We start from the raw sequence: 27,103 nt of genomic DNA on the forward strand, positions 1-27,103 counted from the left end.
CTCCTGCTCCCACAGCCTCTTTCCCTGGACTCTCGCCCTTCATTACTCCCACTCATGTCCAGGTTGTTCATGTAGATCTCAGCCATTTCTCAGTCATTGAGCAATCCTCTTGTCTTTCTTGGGGTCCTGTTTTCTAGGTAGCCTCCCTCGTGATGTGAGTAGCAGTCCAGTCAGCCTTGTTCCACATCTAACATCTTCCTATGAGTAAGTACATACCATATTTGTCTTTCTGAGTCTGGGTTACCTCACTCAGGATGATTTTTTCTAGATCCATCCATTTGCCTGCAAACCTCATGATGTCATTGTTTTTCTGCTGAGTAGTATTCCATTGTGTATACGTGCCACAATTTATTTATCCATTCTTCAGTTGAAGGGCATCTAGGTTGTTTTTATGTTTTGGCTATTACAAACAATGCTGATATGAACATAGCTGAGCAAGTGCTCTTGTGGTATGATTGAGCATTTCTTGGGTATATGCCCAAGAGTAGTATAGCTGGATCTTGGGGGAGAATGATTCCCAATTTTCTAAAAAAGAACCATATTGATTTCCAAAGTGGTTGTACAAGCTTGCATTCCCACCAGCAGTGGAGGAGAGTTCCCCTAGTTCCACATCCTCTCCAGCATAAAGTGTCTTCAGTGTTTTTGATCTTACCCATTCTGACAGGCATAAGGTGGTATCTCAGAGTTGTTTTAATTTGCATTTCCCTGATGATTAGGGATGTTGAGCAATTCCTTAAATGTCTTTCAGCCATTTGAGTTTCCTCTGTTGAGAATTCTCTGTTTAGTTCTATAGCCCATTTCTTAATTGGACTGTTGGTCATTTTAATGTCTAATTTTTTAGTTCCTTATATATTCTGGATATCAGTCCTCTGTCAGATGTGGGGTTGATGAAGAAGACCTTTTCCCATTCTGTAGGCTGTCGCTTTGCCTTGTTGACCATATCCTTTGCTCTACAAATGCGTCTCAGTTTCAAGAGGTCCCATTATTGATTGTTTCTCTCAGTGTCTGTGCTACTGGTGTTATATTTAGGAAGTGATCTCCTATGCCAATACGTTCAAGACTACTTCCTACTTTCTCTTCTAGCAGGTTCAGAGTAGCTGGATTTATGTTGAGGTCCTTGATCCACTTGGACTTAAGTTTTGTGCATGGTCACAGATATGGATCTATTTGCAGCCTTCTACACGTTGATATCCAGTTATGCCAGCACCATTTGTTGAAGATGCTTTCTTTTTTCCATTGTACACTTTTGGCTTCTTTGTCAAAAATTATATGTTCATAAGTGTGCGGGTTAATGTCAGGGTCTTCAATTCGATTCCATTGGATCACATGTCGGTTTTTATGCCAGTACCAAGCTGTTTTTATTACTGTAGCTCTATAGTAGAGCTTGAAGTCAGGGATTGTGATGCCTCCAGAGGTTGTTTTATTGTACAGGATTGTTTTGGCTATCCTGGGTTTTTTGTTTTTCTGTGCCTTTGAGTTGGTATTCTTCTCCTTCTTCTATCCCTATTATTCATAGGTTTGGTCTTTTCATGGTGTCCCAAATTTCTTGGACATTTTGGTTCATGACTTTTTGGCTTTAGTGTTTTCTTTGACTGATGAATCTATTTCTTCTACTGTATCTTCAATGCCAGAGATCCTCTCTTCCATCTCTTGCATTCTGTTGGTTATACTTGCATCTGAAGTTCCCGATCGTTTACTCAGATTTTCTATTTCCAGAATTCCCTCTGTTTGTGTCTTCTTCATTTTTTCTATTTTCCTTTTCAGGTCTTGGACTGTTTCCTTCATTTGTTTCATTGCTTTTTCATGATTTTCTTTCAGTACTTTATTGTTTTCTTCCAGGACTTGATTGTTTTCTTCTAATTTGTTTGTTCTTTCCTCTAGTTGTTTATAGCGTTCTTCCTATTTTTTTGTCTTTTCCTCTATACAAGTCTCTACCTTCTTCATGATGTTATTCATAAGGCTGTTTTCTTCTGCTTCTTCCAATTTTTGATGTTCAGGTCTAGATGTTGGAGGCAGGCTAGGTTCTGGTGATGCTGTATTGCTCTTCATTTTGTTATATGTACATATGCCTTGACATCTGCCCATCTCCTTGTGGTTTATTCTTGGTCTTATCAGCGCACTTGTTTCAGACAGAGCTGACAGATTCAGGAAGTCTCTCTCTCTTGTCCAGATGGGAGCTCTCTTGTCCAAATGGGAACTCGTGGCAGGATGGAAGCTCTTATCGAAGTTGGCCATTTGTAATACTTACCAGTTCCCCTTTCTTTATCTGTCTGCCTCCCAGGGAAGACTGTGATTCCTATTCCCTCAAATTAATGAGTTTATTGAAGTTAATACAGGAGTATAGGTATGGGATTACCTATAGGAATATGAATAACTCTAATGTGTGACATCACAAAGGCTCAATTAGAATGGGTGACTCATGAGGACTAGAACTCTGAATGTGGCTGCATGACTTGTTTGCAGCTGAATGGGACAGAGGGTCTCCTTTCTTCAGTTTTCCTTAGTAATCACCCATTTAACCTTGGAAGTGGAAGGGCCTTGGAATTCCTGTAAGTTTCAGCTTTCCCAGCCATGATTTAATTGCTGGATATTATGAACATCTTCTCTTTTTTCATACAACTTTTTAGACTTAAGGGAATAGTTCTGCCCAGGGAAGAGTACACCAGTTGGATACTCAATATCAAAGGGTCATTTCTGAAAATATATATGCTAGCTATGCAAAATGATTGGTTTACATTTAGGAAATATAACTATATGGATATATATTTTTCATACACATATATATGTATAAGCATGTAGCAACAATTAATGAAAATAGAGGTCATTAATTAGAAATAGAGCAAGGAAGAGTATTGGGAGGGTTTGAAGGATGAAAGAGAGGAGAAAGTAATGTAATTATAATCTCAAAAATAATAGAAAACTATTTCATGTCATAAGAAGGAAAACTGTTACACAACACTTTACCCTTTCCTTAAAATGTTAGTTGTTTCTACAAGTTCACATTCTCCCATGGAGCTCTGCAAAGGCACTAATGGCAAACACCAGTCCTGAAGTCTCTGGTGAATCAACCATTTTATGTTTGACCTCTTCTGTAAGCACAGTACAGTGCTCCATCATGCCCAGTGAATTGGCCATAAAGCACTGCTTCTCTCATATTTTATCAGCAGAACCCCATCCTTCCTTCATCATCTTCCATTCTGTGTGAGACCTCTGCCTGTGATAACCAAGCATCCCCAATGCTTCCTGTGAGCCAGTCCATCAGGAATAATCTCTCTCAGATTTCATTAGATTACATAGCCTGTATTTCAAGGAGGTGTAAGTAAGTGCATGACCTACTTTCCCACTTCTATAGCACTCAGATTGATCTCATCTGTTCTCATAGCCTACAATCCCATGAGCCAAGCTTTGGCAGGATGTTTCATTGATCTTTTGAAAGTCTTTTGTAATTCAAGCAGTTGAGAGACAGATTACTCCCTGACTAAGACAGTCTCTTTTTGTAGGCCATTTTAAGGCTCTCAAATGCAAGTTCTAGCATGGATTTTCCTTTTCTCTGTATAAAAAGTTGAACTATGTGACATCTTCTATCACCTTTATTCCAAACAGAGAATTACATCCTAATTGTATACAAGTGTACTGAATTTTGGCCTAAGGAATTTTAATGAATACAGCAGTTTCATATATGAACTTGATTTTTTTTATCTTCCATAAAACTGTTGACATGATTAACTCTATTTCCTGGCTTTGTGTACATCTTTCCATTTCCATTTAGAAAACTCTATGGATTTTGGCTCTTGACAAAAATTTATTTAGTGAGAAAACATTTTTGTGAACTTCATGGCTAATGAAGAACTAATAAACACTGAATATATCAACTCATTGAATTCATTATATCTAAATTACATTTGTCATAAAAACAAACAAAGATGATGTGTTTGCAAGTTATTAAAGTATCAAGTTTTTAGATGTAGGTTTTTAGCTGGTTTGAAGCACAGTTGCATTTTTTACCAAACATAATTTTACACAAGATTTTTAGTGTCGCAGTGTCAGAGATCTAAGGAATGTCACATTTCAGCAAGTACTGGGGAAAATATGGATTACAAAGATTTCGGGTGGGAAAATATGGAGAATTAAACCCACAGAGAAAAGTTTTTATTTGTTATAATGTAACTAGCATTTTGTAAGGCCCTGTAAAAACTTAGGGAGGCAAAAATGATTATAATATCCTGGATGAATAAGGGAAGAGCAAGAAGAAGGAGAAATAGAAGAGGAAGAGTAGTAGTAGGAGAAGATGGATGCATGGATGGATGGATGGATGGATGGATGGAGGTAGATAGATGGATAGATGGATTGAAGAATGGAGATAGCTGATAGATAGATAGATAGATAGATAGATAGATAGATAGATAGATAGATAGAAAGAAAGGAAAATAGATTGAGTATATACAGTTTTTCAGGCTATACAATATAATGGTTATTGTGTCCACTGAAGGCAGAATGGACGTTTGTCTTTTTTTCCCATATTGGTCAGAGAACTTGTTATGGGTGAAGAACTCTGGTCTTTTTCTTTCAGCATCTGTAGCCCTTTGAATCTGGACAATTCTAGGACTTCTGGTTCCCAGAAATAGCCCTCAAATTTAGTTCCATTCCAGTTGTCTCTCAGTGGTCCCACTTTTACTTTAGGCTGATATGTGAGGTGAGGTGGGACAAATACTGGTCATCCAGGGAGCCCTGGCATTCTGGATCCCCAAGAATCTTTCTAAATGAATGCTCCAGGTTTTGTGTAGAACTCTAGAAAAGGAACAAGGAACCCTAGATACAGCAGATGATAAAGAAAGGTTGTGACAAAACAGGCTGAGTTATCACATGGTGATATGGATTATTGTAATGGAGAGGCAAGAGACTCTGGGTCAGGAATATGCAACAGGCTAGACACTCTGAAGATAAAATTTAGGCCACTTTTTTTTTTCAGAGCTGAGGATCAAGCCTCAGGCCTTGTGCTTGCTAGACAAGCACTCTACCACTGTACTAAATCCCCATTGCCTGACTTTTTTGTTTGTTTGTTTGTTTGTTTTGTTTTGTTTTTTGTTTTTGTTTTTTGAGACAGGGTTTATCTGCGTAGCTTTGCGCCTTTCCTGGAGCTCACTTGGTAGCCCAGGCTGGCCTTGAACTCACAGAGATCTGACTGGCTCTGCCTCCCAAGTGCTGGGATTAAAGGCGTGTGCCACCACCGGCCGGCTTATCGCCTGACTTTTAAGAGAAAAGTCAGAGGGAAATGGAGGACTTAAGACTACCAATGTCTGATGCCATCTCATAGACTTCCCTAGAATGTGTTGGACTGATCGTGTTTGTCTTTGGGGGATGTTATTTTTATAAAGACAACAGACTTAGTGGGGGGGGCGTTGCTAGCATTGAGCTCACCAGCACAAGGACACCCCACTCAATGATTAGTCTGGAATTCTTTAAGGAAGGAGGAGATACAGCAAGTTGATGAAATGAAATGTGGAAGTGCCTGCAGTTGAGAAGTGAGGATGAGGTGGGTCACTCCAGAATGTTAACCAAGAAAAGTCAGAATAAGAAAAATTAAATATGGGAGGAACTCTGACAATATGTGAGAAAAGTCTGTATTTGTTAATGCTTTGGTGATTGTCATTACACATCATCCTGGGAATTTAAAAACTAATACAATGGGATCCTTCTTTGAGGAATCATTTCTACATTTGATATAATATTTTATATTAAATTCATCTCTCTGAAATCTTGTAAGAGAGAGGAACATTATGGACCATGTTTCTGTTAAAAGAAGTAGAAAAGAATTATTGAAGCAGATTTTGGGTTAGTCTGAGCTTCTTGGTAGGAAGGGTTATTCTTATGCTACTTTTGAGACTTGTTTGTTCCTAAAAATATCAGCTGAAGTCAAGATTTGGAGTTTTATCAGGCCACAACCTTATGCAGTATAACACCATTTGTACTATGCTATGTCCATATTCATTGGTTATTCAGATGAGAGCTTGGATCATGGTGAGTGGCACATCCTGGCTTGAATGTACTGAGGATGATAAGTGTTGTAAATGGAATATATGTGATCCACACAGTTGGTACTCAGGATGTCAACTTATATCTGTACATGAAGTCTATGAGTCTAAGATCTTCAATAAACATTCTTCTGTGTGTCTCTTTTGAGGCCTTGATTGACTTTAAAACGTTGACTGAAATTGAGGTGTGGGATCAGTGTGTCTCAAGGTTCCCTCTAACTACCACATATATTAATGATGTCCATTTGCTTTCATCTGTAAGGGAGCCATTAGATCAATTGACAACAATTTAGGTGTTTCTGGCTGCCTTTTGGTTAGGGTGTTGGATGAAGAAGAGAATATTCTGCCCACACATCCTTAAAGTTCAGGGCTTCTGACTTTAATTCTTGCTCAGTAGGCTGCATGTCTCCACTGATAGCAGTTTATGGTCAGGATGTTTCTTCTCTTGGATTGCCTGGACTCCTTTCACACATGGCTTGGTCCTTGGCTACTTGATATCAGGGTTTGGCCTAGGAAGAGTTCTTCATTCTGGTTGGAGCAGGTTCCATTTAAATTGTCTCTTCAAACTGTGCTTCCTAGGGTCAACATTAAGTCTGACCACGTATCTCTCATTGGGTTGGCAGAAGCTCCCTTGATTTTAGAGTTTGTGGTTTATCTTCGTGAAGGTCTATTGTTGGCCTGTAACATTTCCACTGGCTTGATCTATGAGTTTTGTATGAGCTCTGATTTCTTCCCAGTCAAAATTTGCCCCAGACCTGCTTCTTCATTTGGTCCTTGGAGAGTGTCCCAGGTTGTCCACTCTCATTGTTTTGGTTCATGCTTTTGTCAGGGTAAGTGTTAGCACTCTTGCATTCTCCTTTTCCTGCTTTGCCCCCAGCCTCTTTCATTTGAGGGATTGGTCTGGGCCCACGTTCTTCCTTAGTTTGGCCCAGTCTTCTTCAGGGTCAGAGGTGTGTTGAGGCCAACTTCTCATCTTGGTGAAGGCCCTAGCTTCAGTCCAGGTAAAGTTGGGGCATGGATACTCTCCTTTTCTTTCTTTGAGCCAGGTCTTTTTCTTCTGAGGGATAGTGTAGGACTCATCTCCCTCTTGGTTAGGGCCAGCCTTCTTCAGGGTCAAGGTTAGGCATGGGCAGTCTTTTCTTTTCTTTTTGTTTCATTTCATTTTGTTACTTTTCCTTCTTCTCCTTTGCCCTTGGCTCTTACATTTAATGGACTGGCCCAGGGATACCTCTGTTTTCCTCTGGGCCAGAGCTTATGCAGCTTCAGATTATGGTGAAGGCCTCTTTTAGGTCACGGTTTGGCCTTTTCATTCCTAGGGTTGGTCCCTGGCCTTTCTGGGTGAGGGAAGCCATTGCTAATGTAGGCATTATTCCTGGTCTTCATCAGGTTCATCCTTAGGCCTTGGAATACTTCTGTCTTGATATCATGGTCTAATGGTTAATCCTGGTCTACTTTCACTTTAGGTGCTTAGCATGGGCCTTTTCAGGGGCCCTGTTGGCCTGGGGTACTTTAAGTGTGTCGCTGTGTCCAGGTAGTTTATGTGTTAGAGTTAAGCCTGGTTATATTGATATTCTGGGACTGTTGGTACCTGTTTCTCTTCAGGGTTGAAGCAGTGGATAATTTTGAGTGCAGGTTTGACGGGAGCTACTTTGTATTTGTAATTAGCCTTGAATTATGCTCAGCCTTTCTGAATAAAAATAACATGTGGATATTGATAGAGGACTGTATTTATTGTTTTTCTCTTACATCTCAAGTATATTCTGAGGAACATTTGCTCTTTCCAAGGGAAATGGGCACAGATACCAACATACAGCACAGACTCCAGATGAAATAAACTACATATTACACAAGAAGAAAGGGGAAGTAGGGAAGAGACAGTGGTGCTTGGGAGAGTCCTTGCTGTTGCATTAGTGACTGTGGCCATGGTAAAGAGGCACCATGAGCTCATGTGGAAAATTGTTGCTTCTCAATAAAGATAACAAAATAGCGTCCTAACAAGATCCCTGCTGCCTTTCCTTCCGTGATCTGCTCCCATGAAGGCATATCACAGGGAGTTAATATAGCAACAGAGGCTGGTCCTCCATTGATTTAGAGGCTGCCTTGATAGGCACATGAGGGTTGTACAGATCTTCGTGGGGCCTGTTATGCAGTGTGGGCATGGTGTCCTCTCCTGTATGTCATTCATGGCATGCACTATGAGGCTGTTCCTCTGGTCCTTGCTATGGAAACACTTCTCAAAATGTCATTTGTCTTCTACCTTGAAAATCCCTGGAACAATGAACCATGACTTCGTGATCTCTTTCAAGAAAGCTCCTTGTCATGTCCACTCACTGATGTGAGATCAGGACTTCCCACAAAGAATGTCTGCACTGACTTACCAGAAATTGATTCCTGCTCATGTTATTATTGTTGTGAATCACAGCCAACTTTAATAGAGTAAGCTGCCAACCTGTCAAGAGCACACATGTATCCATGACAATGATTCCTTGTGTAGTGTCACAGAGGCCAGGCCACACTCTGCTCAGGGAAGCACAAAGGTGGTGAAGCTATGCAGGTGTCTTTGGACTGGTAATTAGGGGAGGTGCCTGAAGGCTTCAGTTTTCATCATTGCTTGGGGACAACTTCCTATCTAATCATCATTTCCTACTACAGAACTTCACTGCTGAGAAGAGGAAGGTCATTGGGGAAAGGTCAGACTCAGTCCATATTACATGGTTCAAATATTGGTCTATCATTTCTGAGACTCAGTTTATCATCAAGAGTCTCTCATTATGGGGCTTATATTGTGCCATCTGCAGTACCTGGGGGTTGGGGAACAGAGCTGTTTGAAATTTGCCCTCCAGCCTGTCCCTTCACCATCATTAAACACACCTTGAAGTCGGATTGACCAGAAAGCAAAAAGCCATGAGGTTTTCCCTACCTCCTCTCATCATGGTAGTTGATGACTTCTGAGGCTGTCACTCACTGGATAGCAGTGTAATAGCACTTCATCCTGTCCCATTTGGAATGTGGAGTCCTGGGACGGGTGCTGAATCTGCCTCAGCTGTTGTCACCTTTTCTAACAAACACAAGTGGAGATTAGGAGTAGAAAACAATGGACATATCTCCCTCTGAAAAACCCCTTCCCAATCTCCCACTGTCCCTTGCCTTCATGCCTCTCTCCTTCCCTGAAAGTTTATCCCTGAAGGCTGGTCTCAGATTTCCAGCAATCCTTCTAACTCAGGGTCTTTTATTGTTGGGTTTCCTTTTTATTCTTCTTTTCCATGGATGCTTTTTTCCTGCCCTAACATGACATTTGAAGGACAATGGTAAGGAGGCATCTTAGAGATCTGAGGTATCACAGTGTTCCATTCCTCTATCTTATTGTGGATGGAAACCTACACTTAAGAACTGTGGCATGCAAAAAGAAAGAGAACAAAACCGAATTAACATCTTTTTCTACTGGTCCTCAACCAATCAAATCTCAGTTATAAAAGAAAAACTTTGGGGAGATTCTTACTGTGATTTCTAGATGAAGTGTAAGCATTGTGCTACCCTCAGAACCAAACAGGATTTAGGGAAGGGTGGCCTCAATTAAACCAGCTATCTAATCACAGAGCTTGAAATACTTTTCCTGTTTGCAGCAGCAGAATCTGAAAGAGAAGTTATACAGTTGCCCAACAGGGATGCCTCTTTGCTGTCTCAGGCTGGATGCCAGTGGCAACAGTTGCAGGAGGAACAGCCCACCTGGAAGTCTTCCTGTCAGCATCACTGGATCCTGGGAACCCACAATTTCCTGTTCTCCACCAAGTTCTGGATGGCCAGTAAGCATAGTTAGACTTACTTGATGGGGGTGATTTCCTATAAAATGTGCAGTGGAAGAGGAAGGAGAGACTGAAAACTTATCTGTGCTTGGTGTCAAATGGTATCTGAGGGACTTAACATGTGACATAGATTGTAGATATCCATCTAAGAAAGATGCTGAAACATCTACACATTGTTAATAACATGGTAGAAAACATCAGTGCTCTAGAAGCATGAAAGTTCCATGCACAGAGTGAAGCATGATCAAGCATGCCCCACCCCACTGTAATAGTGCAAATATTCCATCATAAAGGACGAGGGCACCATCAGTGTTGTGCCACGATACACACATGCTTGTTTCCAAACACACACAATTGTTTGCCCACATTCATACATTTAAGAACATGTGTCCACAACTTTGCATGCAGACAGACAGACACACACACAGAATTATACTTTGAAATTCAATTAGATGTACAATAAATTGGCATAACAAGAAATTAAAAAGAAACAAACAACCTTTGTGGCATTGGTATGCATGTATATGGTATTCATGTTGTATGCAGAACTATGAGTATAGTTATTTGCACATTTTATAAGTACCTATATGATATACCTAACATGTACAACCATATCTAACTGCATATACATGTGTATATAAATATAAAGATAAACTGAAATCCCAACTCCCAGACACCAGCCAAGGAGGCAGCAGAACTTTCCGAGTGGCTGGCTTGATGTGTCAGCTCTTTCCTGCCTTCAACTCTGAGTGACTGTTATGTTTATTAACAGTATCATTCATTTGAAACAAAATTCTGCACAAATTTTTCACAATGCCCTTTAATATTAAAATATTCTCTAACTTTCAGAACCACAAGAAAACACTCAAAGGCAGAAAGCCACGAGTCGATCATGAAAAGTACCAGGGAAGTGCCAATGAGATGGCTAGTTGGGTGGAAGGAAAGAGCTGACTCCTCCTAATTTGTTCATTGACCTCCATATGAACAGAATGACAGAATGGCATGGTGTGTATTGTATGTTCATTCTCTCTCTACCATATGTATTTATTTCCTCATCACAAAATAGATAGATAGATGTTATTATTTTAAATACCAATCAGAAGATTTCTATATAATTATATAATATAATTAATATTTAAAGTATTGAAAAAAATCTCATGCAGCTCACAACTGTTTGTAACTCCAGGACCAGAAGAGTTGACACTCTCCCACAGGCATACATAAAGGCAATACACAAATGTACAAAAAATTGTGAATAAACAATTAAATATTTCTAGGAGCTAGTGTGGTCAGGAGCCCCACAAGCATCCCACAGAACTAACTAACCTAGGCTCATAGTGATTCACAGAATGAACCACCAACCAGGGAGCATGCATGGGACTGTCCTAGGCCCTCTCCATATATTTTACAGTTGTATAACTTGTTCTTCTTGTGAGACTCCGAACAGTGGGAGCAGGGCTTGTCTCTAATGCCTGCTTTTGGGTTCCATTCCTCCTACTGAATTGCTCCATCCAGCCTTAATGTAAGAAGTCATGCCTAGTCTCACCACAACTTGATATAACATGGCAGGCAGATGCACAGGAGGCCTGCCCATTTCTGAAGAGAAAAAAAGTAGGAGGAATGGATGGGGAGCAGGAAGATTGGAGGGTTGGGGAGGGACTGAGAGGAGAGGACATAGGGGAAATTTTGTTTAGGATGTAAAAACAAAAATAAACAAATAAATAAAACCAAATTTATCCCAAAAGAGGGAGAATATTGATGGTTACCATATTTAAATTTGAGATACTAAAAGAATGTCCCTCCAGGGACTTTGCCACTTATATTAATTTTATAATGTGTTTGCAGTTGTAAGGGATTGCTGGGGATGACTTTCTGTATGCTGTGAATGTGTTGCTCTGAGTGATTGATAAATAAAACGCTGATTGGACAGTAGCCAGGCAGGAAGTATAGTATAGGCAGGATAAGCAGAGAGGAGAATGCTGGGAGTGGAAGGCTGAGTCAGGAGAAGCCACCGCCACCATGAGAAGTAAGATGTAAAGTACCTGTAAGCCACAAGCCACGTGGCAACTTACAGATTAATAAAAATGGGTTAATTTAAGATAAAAGAACTAGATAATAAGAAGCCTTCCACAGCCATACAGTTTTTAAGTCTCTGTGTGTTTACTTGGGTCTGAGCAGCTGCAGGAGCTGGGTAGACAGAGGAAAACTTCAACTACAAGGGATAATTAAATCATGTTAGACATAATTTTGAGCTAGTCTAATACATAATGTCTTTGTGTTGTACTTGCAATAATTATATCATATTTAGGCAATATTAAGACATGGCTATTGTATTACATTTGGAAATTAGACATGACATAAAAAGATATAATTGTGTGTGAAGGTGACAAGGGTGCAAATGTGATATCTATTTTAGTTTGTCACATTTATTACATCTGGAATTAACTAAAAAACCCAAATGGAGGGGCACACCTGTGAGGTACTTTTGCTTAATTTGAAGAGAGAAGATCCACATCTAGTCCTGATCTTTGCATTATGGAGATACTCTTTTAATCTGGATATTGACGAGGAAAGAAACACCTATAACTCAGATGTTTTGAGCCCCAAAACCCCAACTGTAATCTCAGCCAGGCCTTGTGCTGGAAGCCCATATAACGAAATGGAGGAAGGGAGCTTTTCTCTTTAGCTGCTTGCTCTCACCTTGCTAGCAAGTCCATTCCTTCACTGGCATTGGAGCCAACTTCCTTGGGATTCCAGACTATACTGCTGATGGGATGAGACATCAAGCATAGTGGACTGAGCAACTCCTGGATTCAAGGACTTTCCCATTATAGCCAGCCAATGTTTAATTAGCTGGACCACAGCATCTAAGTCATTCTAAAATATAGCCTTTTGTATATATAGAAATTCATTTTGTTACCCCATAAAACCCTGACCAATGCACCAGACAGGTATAGAACTTTTAGAGTAGTTTGGGCCTGACAGCAGCCTTATCTCACTTATAAATTCCACATGGTCACATTCCCTGTACCTGCTTTTTAGATGATGCTTTGATGCTGGCCTAGTAGGCTTCTATAGCTTCTGGGCAAGAAAGTAAAATAACACAAGTCTGAAATTTCTCAAATGGAACACACAGTAATCTAATTAAACAAGTAATTATATGAGATGGAATGATTCTAGCATAAGTGATGAATGAAAAACCAGATGTCTTAGCTTCTGTGGGCCAAGACCTGGCACAGCCCCACCGATGAAGACCAGAGGACACAATGTTATTTTTACCCTTGATGTGACAGCTCCAGTCTGGAGATCCACGGGATAACTTCCTTTACACATGAACTCTCTGAATCACTCTCAGTGTCAGGAGTCAGATCTATTCCAGAGGAGCTTCACAAGAGTCAATCACTCATCTGGAAGAACTTTCTCAATATAATCTGAGATCTGCTGTGGTAAAAGAGCAGCATCAACTACCTTCTCCTGTTTTTAGTCTTGCACAGAATCACTCTGCACCAGAGACATGTGGCCCCTGATGCAGGCTCCACCCACTCCACCTAGTCATGAAGTTCCTCCCAACATTGCTTATCTGGACCATCAAGAGGGATTCCTCACCCCACCTGCACCCCAGGACAGTCTTCTCAATTCTGCATTTCATCAGACAGTCTTAATACGTGTTGTCAACCTAGAAGAGATCTAGCAAATCTGTGCCAGTCTGACAGTCAGTGATACTGGGGCAGGATCTTGAACCGATGAGAGCCCTGCATGGATGTGTGGCAGCCTAAGACAATTAGCATGCCTGTCCCAACAGGTTTCAAGAATCTTTTGGTTGGGAGTGATCCAATCCACCTAAGACAGCACACATGGCTGGGAGGACAAGGTCAGTTGCAGAGACAGGAGAGATGGCTCATCCATGAAGAGCACTCATTGCTGTCTCAGAAGACCCACAGGACAGCTAACAAACCTCTCTAACTTAAATTCCAGGTGAAATCTGTCCTCACCTGGCCTCTATGGGAATTGCATGTACATGGTGGCCAAACACCCTTAAGTATAAAGAAAAGCTCCACAAAATATCCCAACATGTTTTGCAGGAAATTATCTCTTCTTCTCGGTTATCATTCATGGTATATTTCAGGAAAACTAGAGGCAGATTGCTTTTCATTTTCTGATTTCATTTATACAATTTTAATGAATATTCTTATTTCAGAGAGGCCTGGAGCAAATACTTGTTTTTCCCTTTAATTTGGTGTACATGATGATTTCATGAACATGTGTGTACAGTGTACCACACTTTACTGGCAGCTAAATATATGATGTCAATGATACAATATGTCTAGTTTTTCTGTTATGTAGTGGGTATCCATGGAGTAGGCTATTCCATCTGCATACAAGGTGCCATCCCCCTGTATAGCCCTAAGACCTCTGGCTGAGAAATCCTTGTGCAGCCCAAGCAAGATTCCTGGAACTGGCTGAGATACATCCAAGCCTGTGAGTTCAGGGTTTACAGCAGTGTGAAACCTCACCTGACTAAAGAAGAGTCTCAGAGTGAAGCTAAAATTGGATTTTATTCATAAAAACATTTATTATACTCAATGGGGTCTTTCAAAACAGTAGTCATTATATACAATGTATAGCCTTAGCAAACTATTAAAACCCAATAACAAAAATTAACAAAAGCTTAAACTAAAATGAAGAAAACCAAAATCTAAAGCATAAATATCCCATCATATAAACAAAACAAATTAAGCAAATTTCAGGATCCTTTGGAATTTCATTATGGGAGAGCAAATGAGGTGAGGACCTAGCTTACTCTCTGCAGTGAATTATCTTCAGCAACACTAGCACATGACATGACATCAGCTTCAGCACTGCACTAGAGAATCTTACGTTTTGGTTGTGGTCTGTCTGGATGGCAGTGTGATGTTAACACAGTCTTCCTTTCCAGATTTCCATCACATACGGAATCAGCTTGTCAAAGCCCTTGATAGGAAGCTGACAGAAGAACTCTTGCTCACCCACATGTCCTCTTCCATGTTGTTTTGGCCCTCACTGGGGCCACGAGCTGATGGATGTCAGTGTTCTTAGTAATTTGTGTTGTGTCCTCTGAATCTCAGACTATTTCTGATACAATCTTTTCTCTGGGAATATAGAGCCAATGTATGTGGATCAGACTGTGGCTGGACCGCCTGATGGTAGGTTGATATGTGCCTCACTAGTGAGTTCACAGCTAAAAAGAGGTGGCATTTTCTGAGGAGGCCTTGAACCTGGAGTGTAGAATGTCATGCCTTCAAGGTGTCTCTGGCTTCTTCCAGCCTTCTCAGTTTTCTGAAGATGTGCTGTCATGGAAAATCAGTAAAGAAAATAGGATTTGGAAACAGTTTTGCTGTGCCACTGTAAAAAACAATCAGGGCCTATTCATCCCTAGTAAACAAAAGTTAAGGAAGGAAACACACCCCATGAACACCCTGGCTGCTGGGATGGGACTCAATGGTGGCTTACTTGCCTGGAACATAGTGTTTCTGCACCACCAGCTCTTTCTGCATGAGGCTCTCTTCCTGGGCTGTGGTCTGCTCCAGTTCCTGCTGGAGGTTTTCAAACCTAGGGGAGGAAGGCAGCTGGGGCACAAGCCTGGTGGGGACCTGCCCTGTCAGCTTTTGAGCCCCCACCAGCTCTACTCAGCTAGTCAATCGAGCATTACCTTTCAGCTGAGTTCATTCCCTGCTTCCCCAAGGGAAAAGGGACAGAGAGCTACTGGACAGGATTTTTTTCTCAGCTTTTAAAAACTGCTAGAAATTGAACTGGAAAATACACACTTTGCTGGATTAGAAAAAAAAAACCCAGCATATTTCTCCAACAGTCCAAAAACACCATTTTGGGCGAAATATCAGTATGTCAAGGTCTGAGGCACAGTTCAGGAAAGATGTAGCTGGCCTTGAATAGATACAGGTGAATGTGAACTTCCTGGAAATCTCTCTGCCCACCCTCCAGTGGAGCCTACACAGCAGTGCAGAAAACGCTCTGGTTATTCCTACAGCTCAGAACCCTGCATGGGGTTAACTTGTCAGCTCCTACTCTGTTTATGACCAAGAGTAAATCTTCTCATGGGAAACTGATAAACACTGCAGAGAGCCTGCAGTCAGCAGGAGTGTGCTGTATGCAAATCTGCAAAAGGTGGACACTTCTCTCTAAACGTGATGTTCCTGATGGAAAAGATGCAGGAGGACACACTTTCCTTCATGATCAATGATCCTCCTTTCCAGGTTTCTGGCTGCTATGGGAATATTCGTGGGGAGATCTAATCTATGAGATAAGATACTCAGAGCATACTAGAGGTCTCAGAAGAGAAGAAGGGGACACAGTCCCCATGAGACCACGGAGAGAGCATATTGTTTCCTGGTCATAATTCTTGTTGACTGAGCCAGCAACGACACTCTGAGGGGTTCTCTCCCTGCCTGTGGCTGGGAGCTTTGCCAATTGACAAAACTCAAAGAGCACGGAGATCCAGGTACAGCGGACCCACTTGGATCCCCCTGGTTCTGGAAGCCTGGGCTCCTACCTCATCTGGGACACAGTGAAGTGATGCTGCAGCTTTACTGCCAAGTCCCTTTGCCAGGTGAACAGCTCCTTCTGCTTCAGCAGGGACTGGAGATTTTCCTCAAGTCTTTGATGTTCCTGTTCATTAGAAGATTTTTTTTTAGGGGAGGGCATCCTCACCATGTACATAAACATGCACACATACACACACATTCTATCTATCTATCTACTATCTATCTATCTACTATCTATCTATCTATCTATCTATCTATCTATCTATCTATCTATCTATCTATCTATCTCCAGCACACACATGTATATGGATGCACATATGTAAACACACTACATTTCATCCACACTTAGTTTCCCAGATGACACTAATAAGAGTAAGAAGAGATCGTCTGAGATACCAGGAAGAAGAAAGTTATCTTTCACTAACCTACATCTGCTCTACTCATATTCCAGCCTAGAGTCAAGAAACACAGGATGCTTTGAGCACAAGGATGTAGAGAAGATTGTGTACTTTTACTCGGTTTTGATCATTTTTCAGTTAATTTTTAGTTTATATGTGCAGGTGTTCAGCCTGCCTGTGTGTCTGTATAACAAGTGCATGCCTGTTGATATGGGAGAAGAACTCAGTGGGCAGATAAGTCAATGTGGAGCTTGCCTTGAAATCCTGTACACACAGAGGTGAACACCAGGGTTCCTTGATCCATAATCTAAGCTCTCCTAGCAAGTTCCCCAGTCTGTGCATTGAAGGCTTAGTTCCCCAGCACAGGACCACTGGATTGCAGTGGACCAGCCCCTTGCTCTCACTCAGTGCTTCCCAGTGCCTCCAAGGAGGGCAGGTTCCTCCTGAAGAAGCTCTCTATACCACAGGTTGCCTCAATTTAGGCCCAAAGGAATGAGCTCAGAAAACTAGAAAATCACTACAATCAGTAATCTATATTAACCTTTCCTTCAAATAAGAAGATTGTGTCAGAGATTTCTTTGAGTAACAGAATGTTGACTAACTCACAGCCAAATAATTGCATATATTATTCCAAACTTAACAATATCCCATGGACCACATTGTATGTTTGTACTCATCAATGGTGGGTATCTCAATAGTTGCTAGTTGGGCTGTTCTGATGAGTCCTGCTGAATCCCTGTTGTCCCCTAATCTCTGTGGACACCACTTTTCATTCTGGAATCAATGCTCCACCCGAAGACTGCAGTTCCACTTTCTGAATAATTGTACATAGCTTCTCACAGGGCTGCACCATTTTACACTACTAGCAATGTCTGAGAGATCTCATTTCTCCAACTCTCAATCAGGCAGATTTTTAACTCAGGATGAAGAAGTCTGGAATAAAAGCAGATTCTGAGTGCTGCAGACACAACATGGAGTGGGTATTTGAGAGTATGGTGAGCCTAAGCAGTGCCCTGAGACAGCCTCATCTCACACCTCAGCATATCTGTGGGACTTCTGCTCGGCTGGGGTGCAGCCACAAGCCCCTCTGCAGTTCAGAATTTTTCTGAGAAAAAAGTCCAGGCCAAGCTCCTAGGAACAGGCTAGCTGAACCAAGGTTATGCAAAGGTGAAAGGAAAATGGCAGCAGGCGATGGGGAGAAAAACAAAACAGGATTCAGGGAAGTCATTAGTGGTCAGCCTCCTTTCACCCAGAACAGAGAAGGACACAAAACCTCAGGTAGCCTTTCCTCCCTCTCAGTAGCCTCGTTCTCACTGTCATGGACCCCATTACTTTGTTTTTCTCCAGAGGATTTCTTTGCAGAGAAATAATTTTGCCTCTACAAATACCTGAAAAACTTTTAATTTGCATCAATTGTGTGGCCTTGCATGTGTAGTTAGCTGTGTGGACATGCAGAGTGATGGGCAGCTCCATCTGTCCTTTGACTTAGGCAAAGTGGTACTAACCAGATTAGGCACAGTACTTTCTCATTGAAATCCATCTCCATCATTCTTAAAGATGTTCCACTGTTCAGTGAGAGAGTGAACATTCACTTAGAGGCTCAAACACACATTCTCATTCCCGAAACACACACATAAAAACAAATCAAACACACACCTTTCTTGAATCCAGAAAGGCAAGGAAGAAGACTAGAATGTTGCAGCACCTTTTCTAATCCAGGGAAGGTAGTGGGTCCTCCCTGTAGTCTACAAGCCTCTTAGACCCAGCCACGCTCTTCTGCCCTGGCCTGAACTAATTTCCCTTCCAGGGAAGTTCTTATCACCAGACTCATTGACTGTACAGAGAAGTAACAACCTCTGCCCAACTGAATTGGACCACACAAAACCAAGTACTGGAGAAAAGGGTGGGACATGAAGCCTCCCGATAGATACAAGTTGACCCATCATAGTCTCTTCACTAAACTTACCTAGACTCCTCCACAGAAGACATTGACAGCACCAGAGACTAGAAGTCACCCATTGTCATTACCCAACAACTTTTGACCAGATTACAGTGCACATTATATGAAAACAGCCCCAGGTCAGTCAGTAGAAGGCTACTTAGGTCATCCACAGCACTTTTGTAAAATGCAGCATGCCACCCAACTATCAGTTGGAATCTGTCCATAGACACAGACAAGTACATGATAGAGTGAGCATCAAAATGTCAGGTTCCATGCTGTGAAGCCAGTAGACAAACCAGGCCTTTCCTTGGAATTTACCTTTATGCTGTGAAAGAAAAGAAGTCTACTTTTTATTTTTAAAGTAGCTCCATTGTTTGATTTTTGTTATTTATTACAAAAACGTATGAATTCCAAAGTAATAAAAATGTTTAAAAATTAAGATAAACCAACTAATCCGTTCTCTTTCTGACCAAATGAACCATTTAGCAACGAGATGAGATGGAAAAACACAGGATGCTCTACTGTGAGGAGACAGAAGATCCAAAGATCTGTGGCTATCCAGCTTAGCCAGAACAGAAATTTTCAGGTTCAGTGAGAGACCCGGGCTGAAGGGAATAAGGGAGAAAGCAACAGAGGACACTCGATATCATCATCAGACCTTCTAAAACATCTACAGATGTATGCACCCTCAGACAGGCTCACTCATACACAGACACACACCCCTCAAATCATCAGTGATCATAACACAGTGAGGAGGACATCACACAGAATGAGGATGACATTACCAGTTGGATTAATACTCCTCACACTAGCTGTTATAGCTGAGTCCCACAATTCTGCATCATTTTGGACTAAAAATGCCTGGGGAAGCATGCTGTGTTTCTGCAGGCTATGTTGATGCAGTTGGCTCAAATCTGCCACCGTGATCCCCGCCTGTTTTATGCCCTTGCCACATCCCTGGTCATCCAGTGAGCTTCTGAATGTAAGATCCAGGATGGGAGAACTGGCCAATGCCACTCACAGCAAATAGTAGTGACAAACTGTTAATTTAGTTTCTTGAATTGTGAATCAAGAGCTTGGCCAAGTAAAGAGAACACCATGGCAGTCTGGGAACAAGAGGGTAAAATGCCACATGACACCCAAAAAGATGTCTATGAGCCCCAGTCATGTGGCTTTTTCAGGGGGCATTCCTCCTTCCATGCTGTTTCTACCTCTGATCTCACATGAACCCTGCCAAGCAAATGAGACAAAGACCCTTGACCTGACTCTGTGGCTCCATCATAGCATGGCTCCTCCCATACTGACATACAGGTGAGTGGTATGTGAATAACCGTCTCCCTCAATGAGCTGTGGTTTCCAGCAGAGCAGTATGGTTTGCTTGCTTTAAGAAGATAACTCCCCAGAAAGACTTGTGAATGATCACAGAAGTGAACTATTGGATGGGATGGGTCAGTTGGATAAGTGAGTAGATGCTTACATGGGTGTGTGCATATGTGTGTGTATGGTCAGACTGGTGGCCAGGTGGGCCCTGCTGCTTCAACCTACCTGCAGCTGCCTTGTCCAGAGGTTATACATCTTCTCATGGGCCTCCTCACAGAGCCTCTTTGCCTCCTCACAGGACTCTTGTAGTAAAATCTGCTCCCCCTGCAGCTTTTTCTTGTCCTCTAGCAAGATTCTCACTTTTTCCTTCAGCTGAGTCTGTTCACTCAGGTGCTGACTGTAGAGGGTGCTGAAATATCACAAGAAATGATGTGCTCCGATTCCATCTGGCACTCCTGCCTCCCAATACCATGATTCCTGCAAGGTCCCATGTCCCCATCCCCAACAGCCCTGGGCTGGAGCCCTCATTAGCCATGGCAGCATCACTCAGGTGCAGGCCAAAGCCAGAGAATAGCCAAATTCCAGAAAGATTTACACTACTTCTGAAGACCCTGACAGCAAAAGGGATCCATGTACCTATGAAGACTGGATCTCCTACCTCCCGCACACACACCCTGGTGTTTAACTGTTCATGGTATTGGGAAAACATGAGCAGGTAGAGGAAAACCATGCTCTGAGGGAGACAGAAGACCCATCTGGAATACATTCCATCTGTGTGTCCCATGGAAACCAGCTCTGTAAGCTCATTCCAGAGCCACATAAACTATGGTGCAAACTATATTTTCTGACTAGAAGTTCCAGAAGCTGACCAGGAAAAGTTGGAAGGGGCTGTTTGACTCTTCACACTTAGGAGAACTCAGTCTAGGAGGAACAAATCCATGAGCTATAAGGCAGGCTGCTTGCTAAGAGGTAAACAGACTAGAACCTCAGCCCTCACTTTGGTTCAAAGGTAGAGAAGGGAAGAAGATGCTGTGGGATGTCTTTCTGTATGCTGTGAATATATATTGCTCTCATTGGTGCTGTGGGATAGCCTGTATGTCAAATTACTCTGATTGGTCAATTAATAAAACACTGATTGGTCAGTGGCTAGGCAGGAAGAATAGGCAGGACTAACAGAGAGGAGAAGAGAAAGAACAGGAAGGCAGAAGGAGTCACTGCAGGCCGCCACCATGACAAGCAGCATGTGAAGATGCCAATAAGTCATAAGCCACGTGGCAAGGTATAAATTTATGGAAATTGATTAAATTGATTAATTTGAGCTATAAGAACAGTTAACAAGAAGCCTGCCATGGCCATACAATTTGTAAGCAATATAAGTCTCTGTGTTTTCTTGGTTGTGTCTGAGCGGCTGTGGGACTGGCCGGTAACAAAGATTTGTCCTGACTGTGGGCGAGGCAGGAAAACTCTAGGTTACACATTGGTTAATAAATAAGCTGCTTTGGCCTATGGCACAGCAGGAAGGAGCCAGGCAGGAAAATCCAGGAGAGACAGAGAAGAAAGGCAGAGGTGGAGGAAATGCCAGGCACAACCCAAGGAGCAACATGCCAGCAGCCTGGCAATGCAGCTGCCATGTGGGAAAACACAGAATAATAGAATTGGGTTAATTTAAGATGAAAGAGCTAGCTAGCCTGAAATTTAAGCCATTGGCCATACAGTTTGTAAGTAATGTGTTCCTCTGTGTGTTTATTTCGGTCATTTGGATGCAGGAGGCACGTGGGACAGATTCCTCCTGACAGCAGGTCAGGCAGGACTGGAGAAACTTCAGACAACAAGAAGCCGTCCTTACCAAGTTCTGGAGTCGACCCAGACAGGCACTCACCGGTAGATTTTGGTCTTCTCACTCAGCTCTGTACACTTGTACAAGGCCTCACTAATTTCCTTGGGTAATTTCTTCACATCTGCCATATCCATCTTATGCTCTGTGTTCTGCATCTCATGATCAGAATTCAGCCTGTTGTAGGGCAAAGAACCCTGTGAACACAGGCCTCAGGGACCCCATGAATTAAGGATGTATTTTGCACTACCTTAGCCCACTGGATGTCACACCCTGAATCCTATGTACTGGGAACTCCTGATATGCAATAGACTTTCTACCCTGCCCCAGGGCCAGAAAAGGCTGGGTGTAAATAGTGAGGGAGACAGACCTACATGAGCTCCCTCAGTAGGCCTGGAGGAGTACACTAGCTCTCTATGTAGGCCCACAGGCATGGACCTACATGAAATCTGCAATGACATTTCCACTGTTGTTAGAATAGAAATGGTTTGTCCTTACAAGGATATCCAGAACTCATAGTCAGTATTGGCTTGAGTAGGCACTCCATGTGGATGGCTTTATAAAACTCCCAGGGGTATTCCAACGAGGCACCAGGGTGAGCACAAAGACTGAGAACAGTGATGCTCAAAGTGGAGCTCCCTGGTCTCAGCACTTATATCACCTGAAATCTTTGAAACAGGCAAATCCTCAGGCCTACTATCAATCTCCAACTCACACGATCTGAAGGGACACACACTGTAAGGGAGCCTCTCAGAGACAGTACAGAATGCACTGAGACACCAAATCGTCAGCACAAAGAGATGCATTTCCCCGCAGGGTAAGCATGGCATTGGCAGCCTGCCTCTGGATCAGGCAAAGGCAGACAACATTCAGCAGGCTTTTTTTCAGCAGTGGGATTTGAAATAGAAAGTTTGAGTCTATGCTATGGTGAGTTTCTGAGATCTGATTGGACAGGTTGGCAAGTGTAGGCGGGTAATGAATTTTGATTGTTGGACTTTGGTATTTAGTTTCAAGAATGAGTCAGTGTCCACAAAAGGGAATGAACTTTGGGAACTAAATTTAGGAATGTAATCTAATGGTTTATCAAGGGAGAGGGAAGGGAAAAGGGCAAAACTTGACACTGCCATGATTGTGATGTTTGGGCCCCTTAGAGAGCAATTCACAGGCACACGAACCCATACACAATTAGGATGTCAAGAAATGTAGGTAGGTGGCATTGTCTCACAGTATAAGGAAGAAGACCAGAGAGGAGCAGGGATGGACACCAAGCCTTCCAGTCACACACAGAAGGACCAAGTAGGACCACCAGGCCCTTCAAGCTGCTCCCAGAGCAACAAGCAAAAATATCTTGTCAAATACAGAGACTCAGGTTAAACTCAGAGACCCAGCATTTCCTACAAGCCAATACCTTTCAAGGCCTCTTGAAATGCATGTTGTGGTCTTACACCCTAATGCCCCTCTCTGTGGATTGTGTTTCAGGCCACAGGCTCTGGTTTTCATTAGGAGGAATCAGAACAGCCTGTGTCCCATCTCACTCCTACAGGCTTCAGTTCTGACTCTCAGATGCATTCAGGAAAATTTGTTTGTGCAGGTCGCCCTGCAGGTGCAGCTTCCAGAGACCCAAGGACTGCTGGAATTGACACAGTAGGGTCAAGACATTCACCAGAGAACAGGGCATGATGAATACCTCTTGTTCAACTCATTGTTGTAATGGGCCAGGAATTCACGCAGTTCATTCCTGTCATTGGTCATCATCTGTAGCTGAAGTTTCAGTTTTTCCACCTGCTTCATTTGCTGCTCCTGCTCTGTGAGGAAGAAGGGTGTGGATGATGCCTTCCTAGCAGTCCCTGTAGGTACACAAACACATGTGAATTTGTACAGATAAATGGCATAAGCCAAGAAGATCATGTGGAGTCCCAAGAGGCAGCCTGAGGAAGAGGAAAAGCATGCAACCCAGTGAAGTCCTTAAAGATCAGAACAGCTCTCCTTAAGCTGGGCCTCATAAGCCATGTGTCTCTCTCCAATCACTATGGCTAGAAATATGCCTCAGCCCTTACCAGCCCCCCTGGTCCTGAAAGACATAAGCAAGGCCGGCCATGTTGTTTTGAAATTGTCATCTCATACCTGATATGATGCAAAAATGTCCAGGGGTACCTAGTGGTTTTCACCTCCCAGCCCTGATAACCTGTGTCTACGACTAAAATGAACTGAATGTTTCAGACCTGGGTACATGGATGGAAAGTTTCCCTCCTTCATAGTTACATCAGCTATAAAGTGCAACAACATCCCATTCTGATACCGCATTAGTGGTTCTGGGCCTCCTGTTGCATTTTTTGCCATGCAGAATGAACTGAAGGAGGTTCCTGCACAGCAGCTTCAGCCTTGACCAATCCTGGCCCTCTGCCAACTAACCATCAGGAATCCTCCACCTTGGATCTGCTCTTTAGGAACCCGGACAAGCAGCATAGGCCCATTGCTTCATGATCACAGCTACTGGACCACATTACTAGAAATTCAATTTCTAGCATTACCTCCTTCTTAGGAAACTAGGGCTTTCTCTGCCAATCAGTGTGCTCAGTCTTGTCAATATGTCAATTGGTGAACTCTATAAACACTTAGTGAATGTCTCAGTGGCATCTGGCATTGCCACAACACCGGTGATTTCACAGGAAATGCCACAGGCTCTCCAGGGTACAATAGAATTTCCAAAGAATGGACTGTTAGGGCCATTGCCAATGGTCATTACCTATCTGAGAAAAAGCTCTTCCACAATTCACCAAAAGCCAAGCTTCCCTTTCCAGGAGCCTTTCCTGAGACACAGGGGAAGGCCTTCAGCACCTCCTCCTTCTAATCCCGAGATCTCTCTGATTCATTAGAATCTAGTTCATTTCAATTCAATTGTTCATCATGTGTGGATTGCAAGACTCATTTTCCACACACCACCCAGGAATGGCTGTTCATCCTGATGATCGCCAGCTAATAAGATGAGAAATTAAGGATGCTAAGAAATTAGCTCAGGACAATGGGGAAGGAAGATCAGTTCCATGAAGTGAACAAGCACATTAGAGAAGATCCACAGGGCTGCTACAATGTATGGGAATGGTGAAGGATTATGTGGTTCCTGTCGGAACAATGATGAGTCACATAGGAAATGATGGAACTTTTGCCAAAACCTCCAGCAGAATACATTCCAACCATCATGATGTTAGCAGAGGTGTTATCAGCCATTGAAAGGTATGACTGAAAATACCTAAGGACTGGGCATCTCTAGGTGAGCTTTCAGTCACCAAGAACAAATACTTACAGGAAGAGTCATGTCCCAGTCCTATACTCAAGGTAGAGGAATGAGGACTGGCTAGTGAGAGGGCAGGAACTCAGAAACCTTACAGGCCACTGACATGTGGCAATACTTGGTGGCTCCTGCCCTGCCAGTGGTTGTTATTTAAAATGTGAGACTCTCTAGCTCTGGCCAGGGGACTTTACTCTCCCTGTTATTAGTGACACACAGCAAAAGAAATCCAGTGTGGGTGAAGTGCAGGGCTGGAACTGAAAGCTCTTTAGTCCCTCTGTGCTTCCTTCCCACTCAGAGTGAAAGCAGAGGGCCATCAACAGAGCAGCTTCAGCCTTGACCATCCCTGGCTCTCTGCCAAACTAACCATGGAAAATCCTCAACTCTGGGTCTGATCTTGAAGAACTCAGAGGACCAGGATAGGCCCATTGCTTCTCAGAAACTCTGCCCTCCTGAGCCCCACTCCTGAAAGGATCAGCTGAAGCCTTCCTCCTTCAGGAAGCTCCTCATCCCTTTCCCAGTACTCACTGTGCTTTCTCCAGAACCATTTGTTTCTTGATGTATGACATGGAGACTGAAGGCCATCTTCCTCCTGCCTCCCTCTGATCTCCCTGTGCTCGCCATCCTATCTCCCAAGGATCCTGTTCAGTCTAGTCAGCATGTCTGTAGGTGAAACACGAGACACTGCACCAATGCCCCAGTGACAGTTGGCGTTGCCACAACACTGGTGACATCACATGGAATGCCAGGGCTCTCCAGGAGACATTGGAATGTCCATGTGCTGATGTCACATGGTCTAGCTATTTCATCCCTGCTTCATACCTCACCCAAAAGTGACTTGAAACCAAGGTGCCATTTCCATGAGCCTTGTGGTCACAATGGAAGCCTTTAGGTAGATCCTCCTTCCAAAGTCAGAAATCTAGCCTTCTGCTTCATTAGAGACTTTACCTAAGTGAAGTTGCATTTCATATATTTTCCTTTTTCCCAAAATATTCTTTTTATATTCCCATACCTTAAACCATTATGTCTTAGACCCCATATAAACTTTATTTGTATTCAAATCTTATTTAGCTTTAATGTTCCATATTTTTATATCTTAAACTACTTCCCCAGGTTGAATACAGAATGTATTCAATCTTTCATGACATACTTAAGCCTTTAAATTTTTATAAACATATTACATCTTAAAATGCCTTTTTTTCTATTTAATTCATTGAGTTATCCTCTGCTTGAAATTTGATCCAGTTTCTTATTACCTTAACCAATAATAATTTTTAACCAATTCTCTTAAATGATGGCAAGTATTTGTAACCATGCACATAATGAATCATGATCAAGCATGCCCCACCTCACTGTAATAGTGCAACTAGCCCATCATAAAGGATGAGGGCACCATCATATTGTGCCACAATACACATATGCTTGTTGCCATACAACACACAAATATGTGCCCACATTCATACATTTAAGATCATGTGTTTATCTACGCAATTGCATGTGAACATACACACACACACACACACACACACACACACACAAATATACTTTGAAATTGAATTAAATGTACAATAAATTGGCATAACAAAAAATCAAAAAGAAACAAACTTTGTTGTATTGGCATGTATGTGTATGGTATGCATGGCTATGAGTATAGTTATGTTCATGATTTTCTAAGTGTCTATATGGTATACATATTGTGTACAACCACATCTAACTGCATATACATGTGTATATAAATATAAAGATAAACTGAAATCCCAGCTCCCAGACATCAGCCAAGGAGGCAGCAGAACTTTCCGAGTGCCCGGATTGCTGTGTTGGCTTTTTGCTGCCTTCAACTCTGAGTGCCTATTATATTTTTTTTGCAAGGCATTATTTTTTAATCACAACTGAGGCACTGCATTTGGCTTATAAAATATGTAACATGTAACTTTCAAGAAGCAGAA

The 27,103-nt window shown here is 42.3% G+C and overlaps 2 protein-coding genes across 2 annotated transcripts in view; one reads left to right on the top strand and one right to left on the bottom strand.

Moving 5' to 3' along the window:
• Positions 1-8,575: 8,575 nt before the first annotated feature.
• Positions 8,576-27,103, top strand: part of LOC102928204 (vomeronasal type-2 receptor 26-like) — a 144,767-nt gene continuing 126,239 nt past the window's right edge. Inside the window, exons 1-3 of the mRNA XM_076561402.1 lie at positions 8,576-8,722; positions 9,656-9,835; positions 10,685-10,840. The gene's annotated coding sequence lies outside the window, so the exon portion shown is untranslated. The remainder of the gene's footprint in view (positions 8,723-9,655; positions 9,836-10,684; positions 10,841-27,103) is intronic.
• On the bottom strand, positions 14,373-25,856 carry LOC121825456 (disks large homolog 5-like). Its single transcript, XM_042268399.2, has 7 exons — positions 25,686-25,856; positions 23,556-23,715; positions 21,914-22,045; positions 20,260-20,443; positions 16,383-16,498; positions 15,330-15,424; positions 14,373-15,162 (listed from the first exon to the last, which is right to left on the bottom strand). The coding sequence occupies exons 2-7, from the start codon at positions 23,657-23,659 to the stop codon at positions 14,993-14,995; spliced, it is 801 nt and encodes a 266-aa protein (XP_042124333.2). The 5' UTR covers positions 23,660-23,715; positions 25,686-25,856; the 3' UTR covers positions 14,373-14,992.

The sequence above is a fragment of the Peromyscus maniculatus genome, chromosome 23, assembly GCF_049852395.1.
Source record: "Peromyscus maniculatus bairdii isolate BWxNUB_F1_BW_parent chromosome 23, HU_Pman_BW_mat_3.1, whole genome shotgun sequence".
Lineage (NCBI taxonomy): Eukaryota > Metazoa > Chordata > Mammalia > Rodentia > Cricetidae > Peromyscus > Peromyscus maniculatus.

Excerpts from the sequence above, each read along its gene's own strand:
- LOC121825456 (XM_042268399.2), bottom strand. The coding sequence starts at position 23,659 with ATGAAGCAGGTGGAAAAACTGAAACTTCAGCTACAGATGATGACCAAT. Across the intron at positions 15,425-16,382 it reads TTCACTGTGTCCCAGATGAG|GTTTGAAAACCTCCAGCAGG; the intron begins GTAGGAGCCCAG and ends TTCCTCCCCTAG. Across the intron at positions 15,163-15,329 it reads GCAGAAACACTATGTTCCAG|CACATCTTCAGAAAACTGAG; the intron begins GCAAGTAAGCCA and ends TTTCCATGACAG.